Raw genomic sequence first — 16,585 nt, 5'->3', positions numbered from 1 at the left:
TATAAAGGCAAAATTGCATATAAAGGGGAAGAGAATCCTATAGCCATATTTCACAGTGGCGGAGAATTGGTTGCGGGTCAGGCCGGTGGGTCACACTTCCGGATCCGGGTGGGGCCCGTCTGTCTCTTGCGTGGATTTGACTAGGGTTGACGTTTTTTTGACTCGTGTCCTTATTATAAATCTTTTTATTTTGTTTTTATATTCTTTCTCTAATTACATTTTGGTCGCATATTTTCCACTCTACTCTAAAATCTAAAATTAATCATTTCTTTACCATACTATTCATAGGCACATACCATTTATTTAATTTTTGTAATTTTCGATTTCAATTGATATTATTCTCTGAATTTAAATTTTAATCAGTCTTATTATTTGTTTTAAATTTTAGACATTTTTAGTTGTAGCTGAAAACGAGATTGGAATGAAGTTGATTAATGATTACTTGTAGATGATATGGTTAAAATAAAAAATGTTGATGTTGGCTGAAAATGAGGTAGGAATGAAGCTGATTAAATTATATGCTGTGATTGAAATAAAAGAAATACTAGTAACTGAATAATGGATACATATTAGTTGTCTTTTGTAAGATGTTTTAGTTTGGTCAAGCATACATTTTTCACCTATTATAATTAGGCAGTTTAGAAAATAAATAAGATAATTATGGGTAATTTATACAGTGGAAATATCTATAAACTAAAATGTTATGTTTTAAAATAATTAGTTTTATTCAACATGTCGCAGTTGTGTAACAAAATTATTTAGTACTACTATATGAACTTAATAAAGAGTTTATAAGCAGATTTCGTGCGTGAATATATTATTGATATACGTGAGTTAGCAAAAAAAATAAGAAGTAGGTTTCGTGCTATAAATTTATCACCTCTTTCACCACTAGTTCACTATCGAATGAGCAATTAATAATATTAATTAAATTTACTAAATTAGGTGTGCAATTATTTGCCTTGCACATGGGTATATATTTAAATATATATTGATAAAAATATAATATTGCTTGATACTTGATAGTGTTTGAGGGCTGCCCATGCGGCTTTCATGTTAAATTTTAATTAACAATGCTTATTATAGTAGCTTATTTTTGTATAAAATTAATAGATATAAATAACATTTGTTATAGCGATAGATTGATGTTTTTATTTAGAGAAAGAGGAATGGTGGACATTGATGAATCTTTAAATATAGATTCACGATTTACATATTCGAATCAATAATTATTTTCGTAAAAACCCCAAAAACAATAATGAACCAAGACAATCTAGAAAACAATTATAGTTGACCTAAAAATGATAGAGAAAATCTGATTTTAAAAACATATTTTCAGTTAATACGACAATCTTTCATTGATTGTGGGTATCCAGTCATATTTGTGAAATAAATCCGTAGATATTGCAATACTAATGGGTTTAATGTCATGAATATATTTATCAAGATTATAATGAATCTTGACCGAGGGGCGACCCTACTTGAATGATTCATGGCCATACAACCCTTTTAAATTATTGAAAAGAAAATACTCAAGAAAATACTCCTAGATTTATTTTTGTTTCATCCAACTTACATATAGTATTATTCAAACAGTCTATAATTGGCTCCAAACTAAAACCGCATAACACACCTAATTAAGATGCCACCTGTAGAAGTCGATTTCGCATTTCAAAGTTAGGTTTGGTTCACTAATTTCAATAGCTAGATTATTTGCAAAACATTATACTCTATTATACGAGCATAATATCTCTCATATCTCTTTTATTTAGTCTATTATTGATTTATCATATCTTTCTCATAATATCCGATCTCCCCGATATGAGTTAATCGATGGGCAAACTTCCACGACGGCTACCCTTGATTGCCGAGCCATAAGCCGTCGATCACCCCCGATACGAGTTAATCGTATGATTTGATATCGACCAAATAAAAGAACTCAGTCCAAAAGGCTAGTATGTTAGGTGAGATAGTTCATCTAATCTATATACTCCATACCAGTTATTTTTCACAAGCAATGTGGGACATTGAGTCCGTAACAATATATTAGGTACCCTAATCAATTAGTTGTCGCATATGTTATACTTGTAGGGTATGCATTATTTCATAAAATACTTATATATACGGAAATTATAGAATTAAGTAAAAATGTTTGATAAATATGCAGGTAAATATACTATTTACATGAGGTGGAAATGTCTTAAAATTATATAAATGTATTTTATTGTATACATACGAATCAACTAAAATAGAAATAGTTTTTATGGTATTAATTACGAATTGTTTTTAGAGATTTGATCGTGAGGATTTAAGGCGAGTTATTCATTGTTCCAGACCAATGCAATGTATAGTTTGATATAAATACATGATACATACACAAAATCCAAATTGGTGATGTCCCAACATGGCTTTGCCACTTAGTATACGTGAATTATTTTACCATATAAATCGATTTCTCATTTATATTTATAACATACAGTGTGCTCTCATCATCTCATGTATTGACGGTTGAGTTATGGTGTATTGATAAATCCACTTATAAGTATAAGTGTTAGATATTGAAAATTAAAATATTGAAATGTGATCATGTATAATGTTACTATATTGTTAGCATCGAATATATTATGGCTCATATTGATACTTCAATCTAATTTGGTGTGCGTTATTTTTTTATTTATATTGGTAACGCAATAATATGCTTATTTCATTTTAATAAACGTATATATAGTGACAAAGTTTTATCCATCTGAACAAATCTATTACTAATATTTATGATACATAAAATAATGATATATTGAAGAAGAATGTAGTTTTTGCCCTATTAACCTCATATACTACATATATTTAGCGAATATTTTAAGTGTTTCTACTTTTTAGACTAAAGGCTCATTTTGGTCCTTAATATATTACTCTTTTATGATTTTGATTCAAAACATTATCTTTTAAATTATTCGGTCTCTCACAAATAAAAACAGGTCACATTTGGTTCGAATTTGACGAAACTGTTAAATATTAACAGTCAAAGAATTTTAATTATATTTTGACCGGATTAAGTTAATAAATATGTTATATTAATGTCTAATATTTAATTAACCCAACCTCCCTCACCACCTCCACCACGGCGTCCACCTTCCATGTGTTGGAGAAAAACAAAATGAAGGGATCGTCGGCGAACGACGAGAACCTACGTTCCGGCGTCGCAGAGGATTGCCCTTGCTAACAATCTGACCCATTAACTATCGGAGCACCATCTATCGTCGCCTTCCGGTGGAGCCACGCCCAAACGTGGTCGTTCTTGTTCTTCCTGCTGCTTCTGCCGCCACCGCTCTTGTAGTAGAGCCAGCGAATCGTAGTCCGGCGACAGCGTTGCCGCCTCCTTTGTTTCTCCTCCTTCCATCTACATCACCACCGTCTGAAACCTCAAAATCGGAGACGAAAAAGAAATCGCGAAATCTAAAACCCATCAATGCGGAAGAGAATGAAAAAGCACAAAATTGGTTTCGCCCCGTCACCCTCGCCCTCCACTCTTTCTCTATGGTGCTCCTCTCCGCCACCATCTTCGTCGGGATCCTATCTCCGCCGTCGCCGAGATCCGCAACAAGCGCTGGCGCTCTCGCTCCCTCACCAACCCCTTTGAGTGGCTTCTCTGCTTCCCCCTCGGCACGCACCCCTCCGGCCGCGTCTTCTGGTCCTATGTCTACTACCTCTCGCGTTTCCTCCACGCGCTCCGCACCTTCATCACCATCTTCCAATACCGTCGCCCTATCATTCTTCAACCTCTTCAACCAATCCTCATATTAATGTCCTTTCTCTGGCTTGAATTCTCCCAATTCTTCCAGAGATCTTACAATACCGTCGTCACCGTCTCATCCCTCAGCCTCACCCCCTCCTTACATCATCTCCCTCACCACCTCCGCCACGGAGTCCACCTTCCTCACCTCGCTCAACTCAGCAATCAATCACCCGTAGCTGTCGCAATCGGGGGATGCATCCCGCCCTCCCCATCCCTCTCAACACATCCACCGCTTCCCCAAAATGACCGATTTTCGAAAGAGTTAGAAATAGGTAATTGCAGGTGCCACAATCGGGGGTGTATCCGATCGATTTCATCTCCGACAAAATTAGCGACGACGACGCCTTCCGGTGTTGCCGCAGCCACAATTTGAGAAGAGGAGGTGGAACTGTGGCGGGAGGAGGCAACCGTAGCGGAGGGTGCCTGGACGACGGCGAGGGTGATGGGGGTGGTCGATGGAGGGGTCGAGGGTGAGGGAGAGGGAGAGGAGGCGAGACGATGAGAGAAGGACATGAGATAGAGATAGAAAGAGGGAGGATGAGGATGACCGAAGGTGATGGTACGGCGGAGCTTGGCGGCATGTTTATATTTTTATTTATAATATAAAAGTTTTTTATTTATAATAATTATTATCATTTTTGAATTAATTAAAAATGATTAATCGGGTCAAAATCGGGTAAATCCACGTTGAATGTTAATATTTAACAATTCCGTCAAATTCGGACCAAATGTGACCTGTTTTTATTTGTGAGAGACCGAATAATTCAAAAGATAATGTTTTGGACCAAAATCGTAAAATCGCAATATGTTAAGGACAAAAATGAGCCTTTAGTCTACTTTTTACTGAAACTTTTTTACTCTTTAAAAAAAAACTAGCACTCGCATTAATATTATTATAATATATTTGTTTATTTTTTATTAAATACAATAATATTTAAAATAAATATAAAACATCTAGCCCCCGGCGAGGATCGAACTCGCGACCTTTCGCTTACGAAGCGAACGCACTACCACTATGCTACGGAGGCAATTTCTGATAAAGCATTAAATCGGATATGATTTTATACGACTTTCTCAAATTAAATTAGTACTCCCTCCGTCCTCGGATAATTCGTCTCACTTTAACCGGACACGGGTTTTAAGAAATATAATGAAAAATGAGTTGAAAAAGTTAGTGCAATGTGGGTCCTACTTTTATATATTAGTTTTATAGTAAAATGTGAGTAGGAATGAGTTAGTGGAATATGAGGTCCACTACTAAAAATGGTAAAAGTGAAATGAGACAAATTATGTGGGGCGGACCGAAATGGAAAAATCAGACAAATTATCCGGGACGGAGGGAGTAATTATTTATAGAGTAAGATATTTTTGACAAAATGATCACTTTTAATCTCTTTTACATTATATATTTTATTCGATAATTTTTTAACTTACTAAATACCATTTTCTTAATTCATATAAAAAATATCTCAATTGTCATGAAAATTATATAATTAGTAATACTAATAAAAAGAAAAATTATTATTTAAATCATAATTTTTAGTTTACTTATGATCAATTCCATAATATATAAAAGTAGTGAATAAAATCATAATTTTTGCATATTTCTCAATTGTTCCATATAATTTAAATTTTGATAAAATTTATTATTTCAATCATAATTTTTGGTTAATTGCTAAATAAATTTAACATTGTTTTTTATAATAATAGATTTTTTATGATTATTATGTAATTGATGATGATATAATAACGAAAAGTACAAAATTCTTTACAAATTTTCTTAAAATTTAATTGTATGGAATAATTGCAAAATAAGAAAAAATTAATTTAATTAACTATACTTTTATAAAAAATAATCAAAAGTTACAATTTAAATGGCAATTTGTTTCTAATAATAATGTTTTTTTTGGAAAAAAAATATATGGAGATAAAAGAGAGAATGAAAAAGGAAAAAGCGTTGCTCCACAATTAGCGACTAGGTAGACTGGCGGGTGTGAAAAATAAGCTATAAATAAACTGCGAGTACAAAATTTACAATTCCATGGCTGTTCAAAGCAAAAGTAGCGGCGCCGCCGCGTGGAAGGCGGAGGAGGCTATCGCCGGAAATTCTGAAGCTTTACAAGCGCTTAGGGAGCTCATCTCCTATCCTATACTCTACTCTCGCGAATCCAAATCACTCGGCTTAAAAGTTCAACTCTCTTTCTCCGTCTCGATAAATCTATGAAGAAATCAGTGTTGGTTAATTAATGTAGGCTTATCTCCCCGATTTTGCAGTGGCCTCGTGGTTTGCTGCTCTACGGCCCACCGGGCACGGGGAAGGTTTGTAGTTTTTTTGTTGCTTTTCCGGTGCTGTTTATAAGTAAGTAAAAGATTTACCTTTTGATTAATTGACGAAAATTGGGATTTATAGACAAGCTTGGTTCGGGCCGTCGTTCGCGAATGTGATGCGCATTTGAGCGTTATTAGGTAATTTTTGTTTCATTATGAGTGTGAAGTGTTGTGGCCATTTTGTTTCCTTGTTTGTTGGATTATTTATGCTTTTACTGGCTTGGTGAAAATGAGAACTAAATTGGAATCCGGTTAATTCTTTTGGATTTATTATTTCAAATTCTTTATGAGAACTGATTATGTTAGCAAACTAGTAAGAGTGGTTATTATTTCGAATGCTTTCTGATGAAATGGTCCACGTTTTAAGGGTGTACAAATTTTTTTGTTTGCATTATCTTCCAGTCCGCATTCTGTTCATAAATCACATGCTGGAGAAAGTGAAAAAGTTTTGCGTGAGGCTTTTGATGAAGCGGCATATCATGCAAAATCTGGAAAACCTTCAGTTATCTTCATTGATGAAATAGATGCACTTTGCCCTCGTCGAGACTCGAGGTACCCCTGATTATAATCTGGTTAAGAAACTCCTTACTATTTAACTGGATGCTAGAGTTGCTAAGAAATTATTGTTTAGTTTCGTTAACAGCTGCAATTAGTGAAAAGTAACTCTCTGTGGCACTGTATCCTTACTTTCAGGAGGGAACAAGATATTCGTATAGCTACTCAGCTCTCCTTGTTGATGGACAAAAACAAATCTTTGTTGGCGTCTGGATTGCATGTTCTGGTTGTTGCATCGACTAATAGGTACTTCTAGGAGATCTCTTGTCTAGTTTGCAGTTTTGTGTTACCATGTCTTCAGTTGAATTGATATGTTTTACTTATTTTCTGGTTAGAGTTGATTCAATTGAACCTGCTCTGAGACGTTCAGGACGTTTTGATGCTGAGGTTGAAGTCTCCACTCCCAGTGAAAGTGAACGCATTCAAATACTGAAGGTATTATATGTTGACTCTGCTAGAACTTATCTTAAAGTTGTTCTGTTCTATTTTCTGCATTTTATATCCACCTATATTTAGTACTACGACTAATTAGTACTAAGATGGTTATTTAATTATCAGCTCTATACGAAGAAGCTTCCTTTGGATACAACTGTAAACCTTGACAGCATAGCTGCATCGTGTAATGGTTATGTTGGGGCCGATTTAGAAGCTTTATGTCGTGAGGCTGCCATGTCTGCTCTGAAGAGATCTTCCAATCTACACCAAGATGCTGATAAGTTTAGTATTACTATGGATGACTGGAAGCAGGCTAAGTCTGTAGTTGGCCCCAGTATAACTAGAGGTGTTACTGTGGAAATTCCGAAGGTCTCCTGGGATGACATTGGAGGGCTAAATGATGTGAAGGTTTGAAGCTTATTCATCGCAATACTGCTTTGCCTCTAAGTGTTGGCTGTATTTGGTAATATTTTTCATCGTTGTAACAGAAAAAGCTTCAGCAAGCAGTTGAATGGCCCTTGAAACACTCTTCAACATTTTCAAGGCTTGGGGTATCACCTGTCCGTGGTATACTTCTTCACGGGCCTCCAGGGTGCTCAAAAACAACCCTTGCTAAGGCTGCTGCTTCTGCTGCGCAAGCTTCTTTTTTCTCGTTGAGGTATGGCCTTGCTCTTCTAGACTCTTTCCTGACCAGATGGGTTTAGAACTGAGGAAAAAACATGTCACATTTCGCCAATATAGGTTCTTAAAGCCGCATATAAATCCTATCCTCATCATATTCTATATCAGTGGTGCAGAGCTATATTCCATGTATGTTGGCGAGGGTGAAGCTTTGTTGCGTAATACATTTAGGAAAGCTCGTTTGGCTGCACCAAGTATAATATTTTTTGATGAGGCTGATGTGGTTGCTGCAAAGAGGTGATTTCCATAGTTTATTTGATAAGAAAAGCAATGGGACTTCAGCAAAGTAGTATATTATTTCCTGATACATTACGTTTTTATTTGCAATGGCAGAGGAGGAGGCTCAAGTGGGAGTTCAACAGTTGGGGAAAGACTTCTGACTACTATGTTGACTGAAATGGATGGTTTAGAGCAGGCTAAAGTAAGCCGATGCGATCGTTACTTATGTAAATTAGACATGATTATAGGCAAAAGTTTTCTAACATCTCCCCCTTAATATGTATGTTTTTTTACAGGGGATTCTTGTTCTGGCTGCTACCAATCGGCCCCATGCAATTGATGCTGCACTTATGCGTCCTGGGCGCTTTGATATAGTAAGTTTCCCACGCGCTGCACTAGATTTAGCTTTTAATAAAATTCCAAAATAGGATGAGTAGTTCCAACTTTAGTCCCTATTTCCTAGATTAGTGTTTGATTACGTGTTGTTTTCATGTTGCACCAGATACTTTACGTACCACCACCAGATTTAGAAGGTAGGCACGAGATCCTTCGTGTACATACACGAAAGATGAAGATAGGCAACGATGTTGATCTCAGAGAAATAGCAGAAGACACTGAGCTGTTCACTGGAGCGGAGCTAGAGGGGTTGTGCAAAGAGGCAGGAATTGTTGCTCTGAGGGAAGACATATCCGCCACAGACGTGTGCAACAGACATTTTGAGGCCGTGATGAGGTCTCTGAGGCCAGCTCTTAGCCGAGAAGACATGGATTCTTATGCCTCATTCCGAAAGAATCCACCTGTAAGACTTTCTGCTGCATCTGAGTCCGAGCACAAGCAGCAAAGCAGAGGGAGCAAGAGTCTATTGCTTGCTGCAATTCCTGCTGCAATTGCTGTAGTTAGTATAGTTTTTTATAATAGTCTCAAAAATATTGTTACCTCTAGAGAGCAACAAGCTACTTGAACATGTTTTATATTTATTCTGCTAGCTAAATTATTTATTCACTTTTTTTTGGAAATATTGGAAATTCGGAAGCTTCACTTTATCATCCTCTTTATGTACTATTCATTTGAATATCGAGAACTGCAGCCGTTTCATTATTATACAAGCTGCCTTTCTGGACTGTAATGGTCAAGTTTGGCTTTTTTCTTACTTCAACTATATTATTTTATTTTTGTACTAAACTCTTTTTTTATTTCACCATTGCTCACGCCAATTTTGAAATTAGTATTCAATTGTTATATCACTTGGTCGATAATAGCACACATATACAAGAAACAAGTACTAGTACTAACTATGTATTTCTATAATTGGTTCAATAATGGCAAAGACTAGCACTTATATTTGTTATTAAAATGGTACTATTATTGTGGCAAATATATGTATTTTCGCCTTAAACAATGTATTAACAAATCAGGAAAAGTATTAAGAAATAAATCAGCATGTATATAAGTCAACAGATACTTTGCTGATTTACATTTTTTTCAACACATATTTTTCAAACAAGAATAGTCATGCCTATTTTTCTTTTTTCTTTTCCTTAGATGATAGTTACTTGTATTAATACTATCATTAATAACATAGTCAGGCACATGTATTATAGCTGTGGGAATTCATTGGGCATGCCAAATATTACAGATATGGCCTCTTCCATTTAATTTTGTATATTGTCCACAGCCACCATTTTATAAATAAACACAATCCACCACCTAATTCCAAATTTATAAAGTGGTCCATTCATCTTCAATACAACAGAGAGAGAGAGAGAGGTGCTGTCCAAACTCAAAGATTATAAATTGATGTCCAAAAACACATTTTTATTTCATTTGTTAGCATCTCCCACTCTCATGCAATAAACAAGAGAGAGAAGAAACAAACATGGGAAACTCTCTTGCATGCTTCTCTCCCTCAACAGTGTCCAAATCTCCACCAAAGGAGCTTCACCCTCCATGGATTTCCCCCTCAGCCCCCCACACAAGATCAAGAAAATCGGCCACATCGTCTTCTTCTCCTCCGACCATGAAAGCCTCGAACGTCTTAGATGAATCCTATATTAAGCAGCAAGCTCAGATTGCTTCCATGCTCTACCACCATCACTTGCAAAACAATGGAGGTGATCTCCTCCTCCAGTTGGACCGCTCCGTTTCGACCAAGAATCCACCTCCTTCTTCCTCTTCCAAGAAGCTTCCTAGGCGCTCTCGCTCTGTCTCCAGCTCTACCCCTCTCTCTTCTATGCACCTCCCTAATCTCCAGGTTTCTTCACATTTTTTCATATTTTTTTTAAATCTAGTTATTGTTCTTGAATTTGAAAGAGTGAAGTTTCTTTGTTTGACATTTTCTTGGATTTTTTTAAAGATTGAATTAGTTTAGTAGGAGACGTGTTCAATGAGATTTTACTTTTAGGCAGAGCTATAACTCAATCTAGACTAATGGAAGTACTTATTAAATAAAATTTTATTGACTTTTGAGGGAGAAAAAATGTGTAGCTATATCATATTTTGGCTTGTGGCTAACTAGTTAGTAGCATCATAAATTAATGTCAATAACTTTCTTAGTTGCCTTTTACGGCCATTTATTTAGTTGCAGGTACATCTTGACCATATGACTATTGACTTTAACCATAAAAGAGAAAAAAGTAATGTATTCATGAACTAGCACATACTTTTATTTTGTGTAATTTTCAATTATTCCAATAATTTCAGGATGCTGCAAGAAATGATGGTAAAGAGAAGAAGCAGCATTTTGTACTGGTTCATGGTGGAGGTTTTGGGGCATGGTGTTGGTACAAAATCATAGCCCTTTTGAAAGAAGCCAATTGTGAAGTTGATGCCATAGACCTCACTGGCTCTGGTGCTAACTTTTGTGACATTACTTCTATTAAAACTATAGCTCAATATGCCAAACCTCTCATTGATTTCCTAGCAAATCTTGCTGATGACAAAGAGGTATTGCTGTGTTTCTTGGATTTGATATCATGCTGTGATTCTTCAACGATGGTGATGATAATGATCGAAAATGCAGGTGATTTTGGTGGGACATGATGTAGGTGGAGTTTGTATGTCTTATGCAATGGAGATGAATCCTAGCAAGGTTTCAAGAGCTGTGTTTGTTGCTGCAACTATGCTCAGCAATGGCCATAGCGCCCTCGATGTTTTCTCCAAACAGGTCGGCATATAGTCGCCTTTTACACAAATCGAGCAATGCATTTTTTGAAGCTTTTTTAGCTGATCCGAGTTTGTTCTGCAGGCATCCTTAACTGAGCTGAACCAATGTGCTCAGAAGTTCATATATGGGAACGGGAAGAAACAGTTGCCAACTGCCATGGAGTATGACAAATCCCTTCTCGAAGATTTCTTGTTCAACCAGACTCCATCAAAGGTAATCCCGTCGTATTATTTCTGAATCATTTCTTGCTATTGCATTAACCATTTCAAGGCTTCTGCTTCTCATCACAGACATTTATGTGTGTGTTTTTATATTATGCAGGATGTGGCATTGGCATCGGTATCCATGAGGGCTGTGCCGTTTGCACCAGTGACAGAGAAGCTCTGCCTTTCTGCAGAAAAATATGGTTCTATCCCAAGATTTTATGTCAAGACAGACTATGATTTCGCCATTCCTGAGCCACTGCAGGAGGCGATGATACAGTCGGATCCGCCTAAGCAAGTCTTCCAGCTAAAAGGCGCAGATCATTCGCCTTTTTTTTCAAAGCCTCAGGCATTGCTCAGGCTTCTGTTAGAGATATCAAACACCCCACAAGTAAAACAGGGGAAGGAGACTTAGAAAACCTTTTTTGTAGCAGCCTTCCATTGTAATTAGATTTTATCACACATTGCTATGTTATTTTCACAATAAACTAGAGAATTGAACAGAAAATATTTCATTGAAAATGTTTTGATGCAACAATATGTGATGTCACACTATGTTATTTGTAGCAGTAAAGAGTTTCATAGCTAAGCACCTCAAAAAATCAACATTTTGAGCAAACCAAATCAAACAAAACAGAGATTCAACTGAAAAGGTAGGCATGGAAGCTGAATATAAACGTCTCTCACAGGGTTTTCCATTCATCACTTCTTCCTCGGAATTTCAAGCCTCTTGCGGAAATCTTCTTCCATAAGAGGGATGCCATCGCGCAACTTGATCTTCGGCTCCCAGCCCAACAGCTCATTGGCCTTCGTGATGTTAGGCTTCCTCTGGCGAGGATCATCTGGAGTGTTGTCAACGGTTATGATCTTCACGTTCGGATTGATCATCTGCAACACAACTTTCATGTCAGTTAGATTAGTTGAGAAAATACCTAAATCAGGCTGAATTATGGCATAAACAGTTATACAGTTAAAATTTCTGAAGTGTGTAATCTAAAATGGCTTCAAAAGTCGAAAACTTTACCTCCTTCACAGTCTCCGCGAGCTCAGTCATTGTGAATTCACCTGAAAATGATGCTCTTGGTTAGCATTTAAAATAATACTTATCTGATGATACCAAAAAAAAACCATCGTGGTCTAATGTAATCATGTCAGAATTTTGTGTACCTGGATTGCCGATGTTGATTGGCCCGGTGTTGTTTCCTTCCATCAGTCTGATAAGACCATCGACCTAACCAAAAAAAGCAAATAGAATGAGATAAAAAAGGATTATATGATACACTTTCGATTGCATAAGAACATGATTCTCAAATACCATATCAGAAACATAACAAAAGCTTCTTGTCTGAGTTCCTGGTAACTGAACTGTCAAAGGTTCATCACTGGACACAACAACATTTCAGAAAGTTAATCTCTCATCTTAAACACATACAAACACAAGAAGAGAATCGGGATTAGACAAGCAACCGAGATTCATAAGATATAATTATTACCGTATTGCTTGAGCTATGAAATTGCTCACAACGCGACCATCATCAATGTTCATTCGGGGTCCGTAAGTGTTGAAGATCCTTGCAATCCGTATCTCTATTGCAAAATCAACATTTCATGGTGGTTAGGAATACATGAAGTTGTTGCATTTAACATCATTTTGGACAAATTACATGGTACTCAAAGCGAGAGAGGAAAATACCAATTCCATGCTGTCTGTGATAATCAAACATTAGAGTTTCTGCTACTCTTTTCCCCTCATCATAACAACTTCTAACACCTGCAATTACAGAATAGAGATATGAAAACGGCAAAATCAGCATTCGTCTCATTCCAAATGCCTCACTGTAAACACATGACGGTTCATCACCACATAAGTACCTATAGGGTTCACGTTGCCCCAATAGTCTTCGGTCTGAGGGTGCACCAGTGGATCACCATAAACCTCTGATGTCGAGGTCAACAAAATTCTACACAAAATGAATGCAGGATAAATGAAGTTTCTTCGTTCAAGAGAAACTGTCTGGAATTAAAACAAAATGTGAACGAGTCTTGTCGAACCTTGCTCCCACACGCTTGGCAAGCCCCAACATGTTTAGTGTTCCAATCACATTAGTCTTTATCGTCTGTTAAATAAAAATTTCAAATATCAACAATCGATGCATCTTTGTTGGTGAACTATTTATATGCTTCTTCTGTGACACTTACCTTGACAGGATTGTATTTGTAGAAAATCGGGGAAGCTGGGCAGGCGAGATGGTAAATCTGATCAACTTCAACTAGTAAAGGCTCCGTGACATCTGCAACAAAGAAATTAATGGACTTAAAACCAGAAGAGGAAAACCAAATAAAAGGCGAAAATGTAAGAAGAAAATGCGCACCATGTCGAATAAGCTCAAATCGCGGGTGGCCAATCCATTGCTTTAGGTTGTCCTTCGATCCAGTGAAATAGTTGTCCACAACAATTACCTAACCAAAACCCCACAAACGAACTTGGTTCACATATGCATACAAACACACAAGCTATGTATTTTGTAAGAAAGAAATGCTTACTTCGTTTTTCTCATTCTGCATCAGCTTGTCGACCAAGTGAGAGCCAATGAATCCAGCTCCACCAGTAACCAAAATTCTCATGTTTGCCTGCCAATAATGTTCTAATTATGTGAAACTGAAAACGAAAGTGATTACAGGAACAATTCTTAAGTGGTAATAGAAGATTTAGAAAAAATCTTGAATATTAAATTCGTAATGATCATAACAACAGCAAGTCCAAACAGATTTATCAGTTCAGACAGTGTATTTTTTTTTATAAATAACACATTGCAAAGCCTGAGAGACGAAAACGCATAGCCACATTAAACACCGTTCGTAGACTACCTGGAAAAATTTGGCTTTTCTCAAAGGCGAAGGCTCGGGAGGTGGCTTGGTGGACACATGGTTGCTTCCGTTCGATACTTGATTAGCCATTACGAGGTGCCTTCTTCAATTAAAACTCAAAGGCCAAATCTATGTACATAAAACAACAATCACCAAATATCCAAAATATATGAATGTTTAAACTGAGACACTGAAATAGGAACTAAATAAAAACATACTAGTAACAATCTAATTCAAAATTCTTATATTCTGGTGCAGATGTACCACACTATAATCATCCAATCACTCATAAACAGAAACTATCATAACTGGAAAAAAACAAATAACAGCAGATCAAGACCAGATCAAAAGTAAACACTTGAAAAAACACAACACATGTAATAAAACATAATCTCATGTCAGAACTACTTCACTCACCAACATTAAAACTATGTAAGAGGAAACTAGTCTACATAAATACTAGCAAATTAAACATTCTCAAAATCCAATATTTGTGGCAAACAAGAGTCTAATCTCTAAACAGAATCAAATCAGCCTGCATTTAAAACAAAAAATAAATGAACCGGCCTTCAATCAAATCCATAAACAAACAAATCAGCTTCACATTATTCATCAAAGCATACACTAAATCAAGAACTAACAAGGAAAAAAACTTAAAAAGGAAGAATCTTTGAACAAAATCAAGAGGTGATCACCTAGTAATTGCTGTAAGTATTTTATGAGTGGAACTTGCACACTCTCTCACAGCAAAAACTTCACCTTTATATACTGAACAATTTGAAACCCACAAATTTGCTAAACAAACCAAGGACGTATATTTAATTCATTCAATAAAAAAATTAAATCAAGGGGACTCCTGAACCAGAAAAAGAGCATGCTTCATCATTATTCTATACCAAACGTACCAACAAGAGAGAGGGGGAAATCTTGAAAGTGAAGCAAAATTACACCAAATATTATGATTTTAAGCAATATTAATTTTTTTCAGCGTACCTTCAAGGTCACTCTACACCAGAACAAAACCAGAGGCAGCAGCTTCTTTTTTAAAAAAATCAACCAAAATGGTAGTAATAAACTACAAAAAAAATCTGCTCTAATTGTCCTTTCTTTCTCTTTAAGACTTTAAATATTCTTGATAATCCCCTATTTAAAAAGTTGTTATCACTTCGTCCGAGTTATGTGGGCTTTTATTTCTTCATATAGTTGATTTCTTGATATTGATGAAATATTTAAGAGTTCTTAAATACTTTAAATTCTCATACCTAGAGAAAAAGAGGAAAATCAAATATTTTGAACATGGCAGTAAATCTCATAATGATAGCGATGATTTGATTCGAAATGGATTAATTTGTAATGGATTAAAAGATACTAGTACTATTTTGTTACTTGATTTTAAAGTGAATTTCTCCTTTTATTACCCATATTATATATTTTCACATATTTGTAATTGTTCGTTATATTTGTAAATTGTTAATTTGAGAAATAAGTGAATTGTAAAATTTATTATCGACCCACGTTATAGACTATAACCTTTGTGTTGCTAATTGGTGTGTTTCTTACTTTCTTTTCGCTTTCATTTTTTTTAGTATTTTACTTAATAATTACGTTTAAACTTTAAACTATGAGTTAGTTGACTAATTGCTTAGAGCTTCGTGGTCATGGATAGCATTTTAAAAGAACAATATGAATATGGAGGATTTGATATTTATATATAAGTGGAGTGGATTAGCCTTATGGTCATAGTGGATTAGGTTTACTTTCTTATCCACATCAACATATAATGAAGAGATATTTATATATTTGATTCCCATAAAATACTAGTGAATATATTTATATGGAGTATATACAAAAAACAAAACGTTTTATTCATTTTATATAAAAACATTATATAAGTATGAAGTAAGGTTTGTAGGTGATTAGCTTAGTAAAATATAACTGAATTTGGTGAGAGGTCCTCATCATATTTTATTATATTATGAAAGTAATTAGGTTGAAGCATGCATCATCTTTTGACACTTTTGGTAAAAATACAAAGTGCGCTACACAATTTGTAATTATTTGTGTATGTTAATATAATTATTTGTGTATGTAAATAAGAGATTCGGTCATTTTTCATTTATGTCACATTTAATCGAGAATATCATTGAATAATTGAAGTTTTATGGAACAACTAACCTGCATATCTCAAGTCTGATTAAAGTACGTATATCTATATAGTATATAGTATATAGTATATATAGTCTATATTTAATGAATCTTAAATTTCTACCAAAAATAAAAATCTTAAATTAAGAACTTATCATACATTTTTATTGAAATATAAAACTGATCTCCCCTATA

General features: G+C 35.4%; 3 protein-coding genes and 1 non-coding gene across 5 annotated transcripts; 2 read left to right on the top strand and 2 right to left on the bottom strand.

Moving 5' to 3' along the window:
- Positions 1 to 4,749: 4,749 nt before the first annotated feature.
- TRNAT-CGU lies at positions 4,750 to 4,821 on the bottom strand. Its single transcript has one exon. It is a non-coding gene; the product is annotated as a tRNA-Thr (tRNA).
- Positions 4,822 to 5,824: 1,003 nt separating this feature from the next.
- On the top strand, positions 5,825 to 9,059 carry LOC121801535 (cell division control protein 48 homolog B-like). Its single transcript, XM_042201041.1, has 12 exons — positions 5,825 to 5,981; positions 6,068 to 6,112; positions 6,204 to 6,259; positions 6,524 to 6,673; positions 6,815 to 6,922; positions 7,012 to 7,111; positions 7,235 to 7,519; positions 7,600 to 7,769; positions 7,901 to 8,029; positions 8,126 to 8,213; positions 8,308 to 8,385; positions 8,514 to 9,059. The coding sequence occupies exons 1-12, from the start codon at positions 5,835 to 5,837 to the stop codon at positions 8,970 to 8,972; spliced, it is 1,815 nt and encodes a 604-aa protein (XP_042056975.1). The 5' UTR covers positions 5,825 to 5,834; the 3' UTR covers positions 8,973 to 9,059.
- Positions 9,060 to 9,777: 718 nt separating this feature from the next.
- LOC121798028 (putative methylesterase 11, chloroplastic) lies at positions 9,778 to 11,915 on the top strand. Its single transcript, XM_042196847.1, has 5 exons — positions 9,778 to 10,262; positions 10,712 to 10,954; positions 11,031 to 11,174; positions 11,256 to 11,387; positions 11,496 to 11,915. Exons 1-5 carry the CDS (start codon positions 9,888 to 9,890, stop codon positions 11,790 to 11,792), a joined length of 1,191 nt encoding a protein of 396 aa, XP_042052781.1. The 5' UTR covers positions 9,778 to 9,887; the 3' UTR covers positions 11,793 to 11,915.
- Positions 11,867 to 15,391, bottom strand: LOC121798029 (UDP-glucuronic acid decarboxylase 6). Of its 2 annotated transcripts, none has more exons than XM_042196849.1 (13): positions 15,239 to 15,391; positions 14,246 to 14,374; positions 13,922 to 14,008; positions 13,750 to 13,837; positions 13,577 to 13,668; positions 13,430 to 13,494; positions 13,250 to 13,338; positions 13,071 to 13,148; positions 12,871 to 12,964; positions 12,693 to 12,759; positions 12,545 to 12,608; positions 12,402 to 12,442; positions 11,867 to 12,265 (listed from the first exon to the last, which is right to left on the bottom strand). In XM_042196849.1, exons 2-13 carry the CDS (start codon positions 14,333 to 14,335, stop codon positions 12,080 to 12,082), a joined length of 1,041 nt encoding a protein of 346 aa, XP_042052783.1. In that variant the 5' UTR covers positions 14,336 to 14,374; positions 15,239 to 15,391; the 3' UTR covers positions 11,867 to 12,079. The 2 variants fall into 2 exon arrangements, with proteins under 2 accessions (XP_042052783.1, XP_042052782.1); XM_042196848.1 differs by lacking the exon at positions 15,239 to 15,391 and adding an exon at positions 14,941 to 15,090.
- Positions 15,392 to 16,585: the final 1,194 nt, after the last annotated feature.

The sequence above is a fragment of the Salvia splendens genome, chromosome 4, assembly GCF_004379255.2.
Source record: "Salvia splendens isolate huo1 chromosome 4, SspV2, whole genome shotgun sequence".
In the NCBI taxonomy this organism is placed as follows: domain Eukaryota; kingdom Viridiplantae; phylum Streptophyta; class Magnoliopsida; order Lamiales; family Lamiaceae; genus Salvia; species Salvia splendens.
Note: the sequence above shows the minus strand (reverse complement) of the source record. Positions and strands in the feature narration are given on the sequence as shown.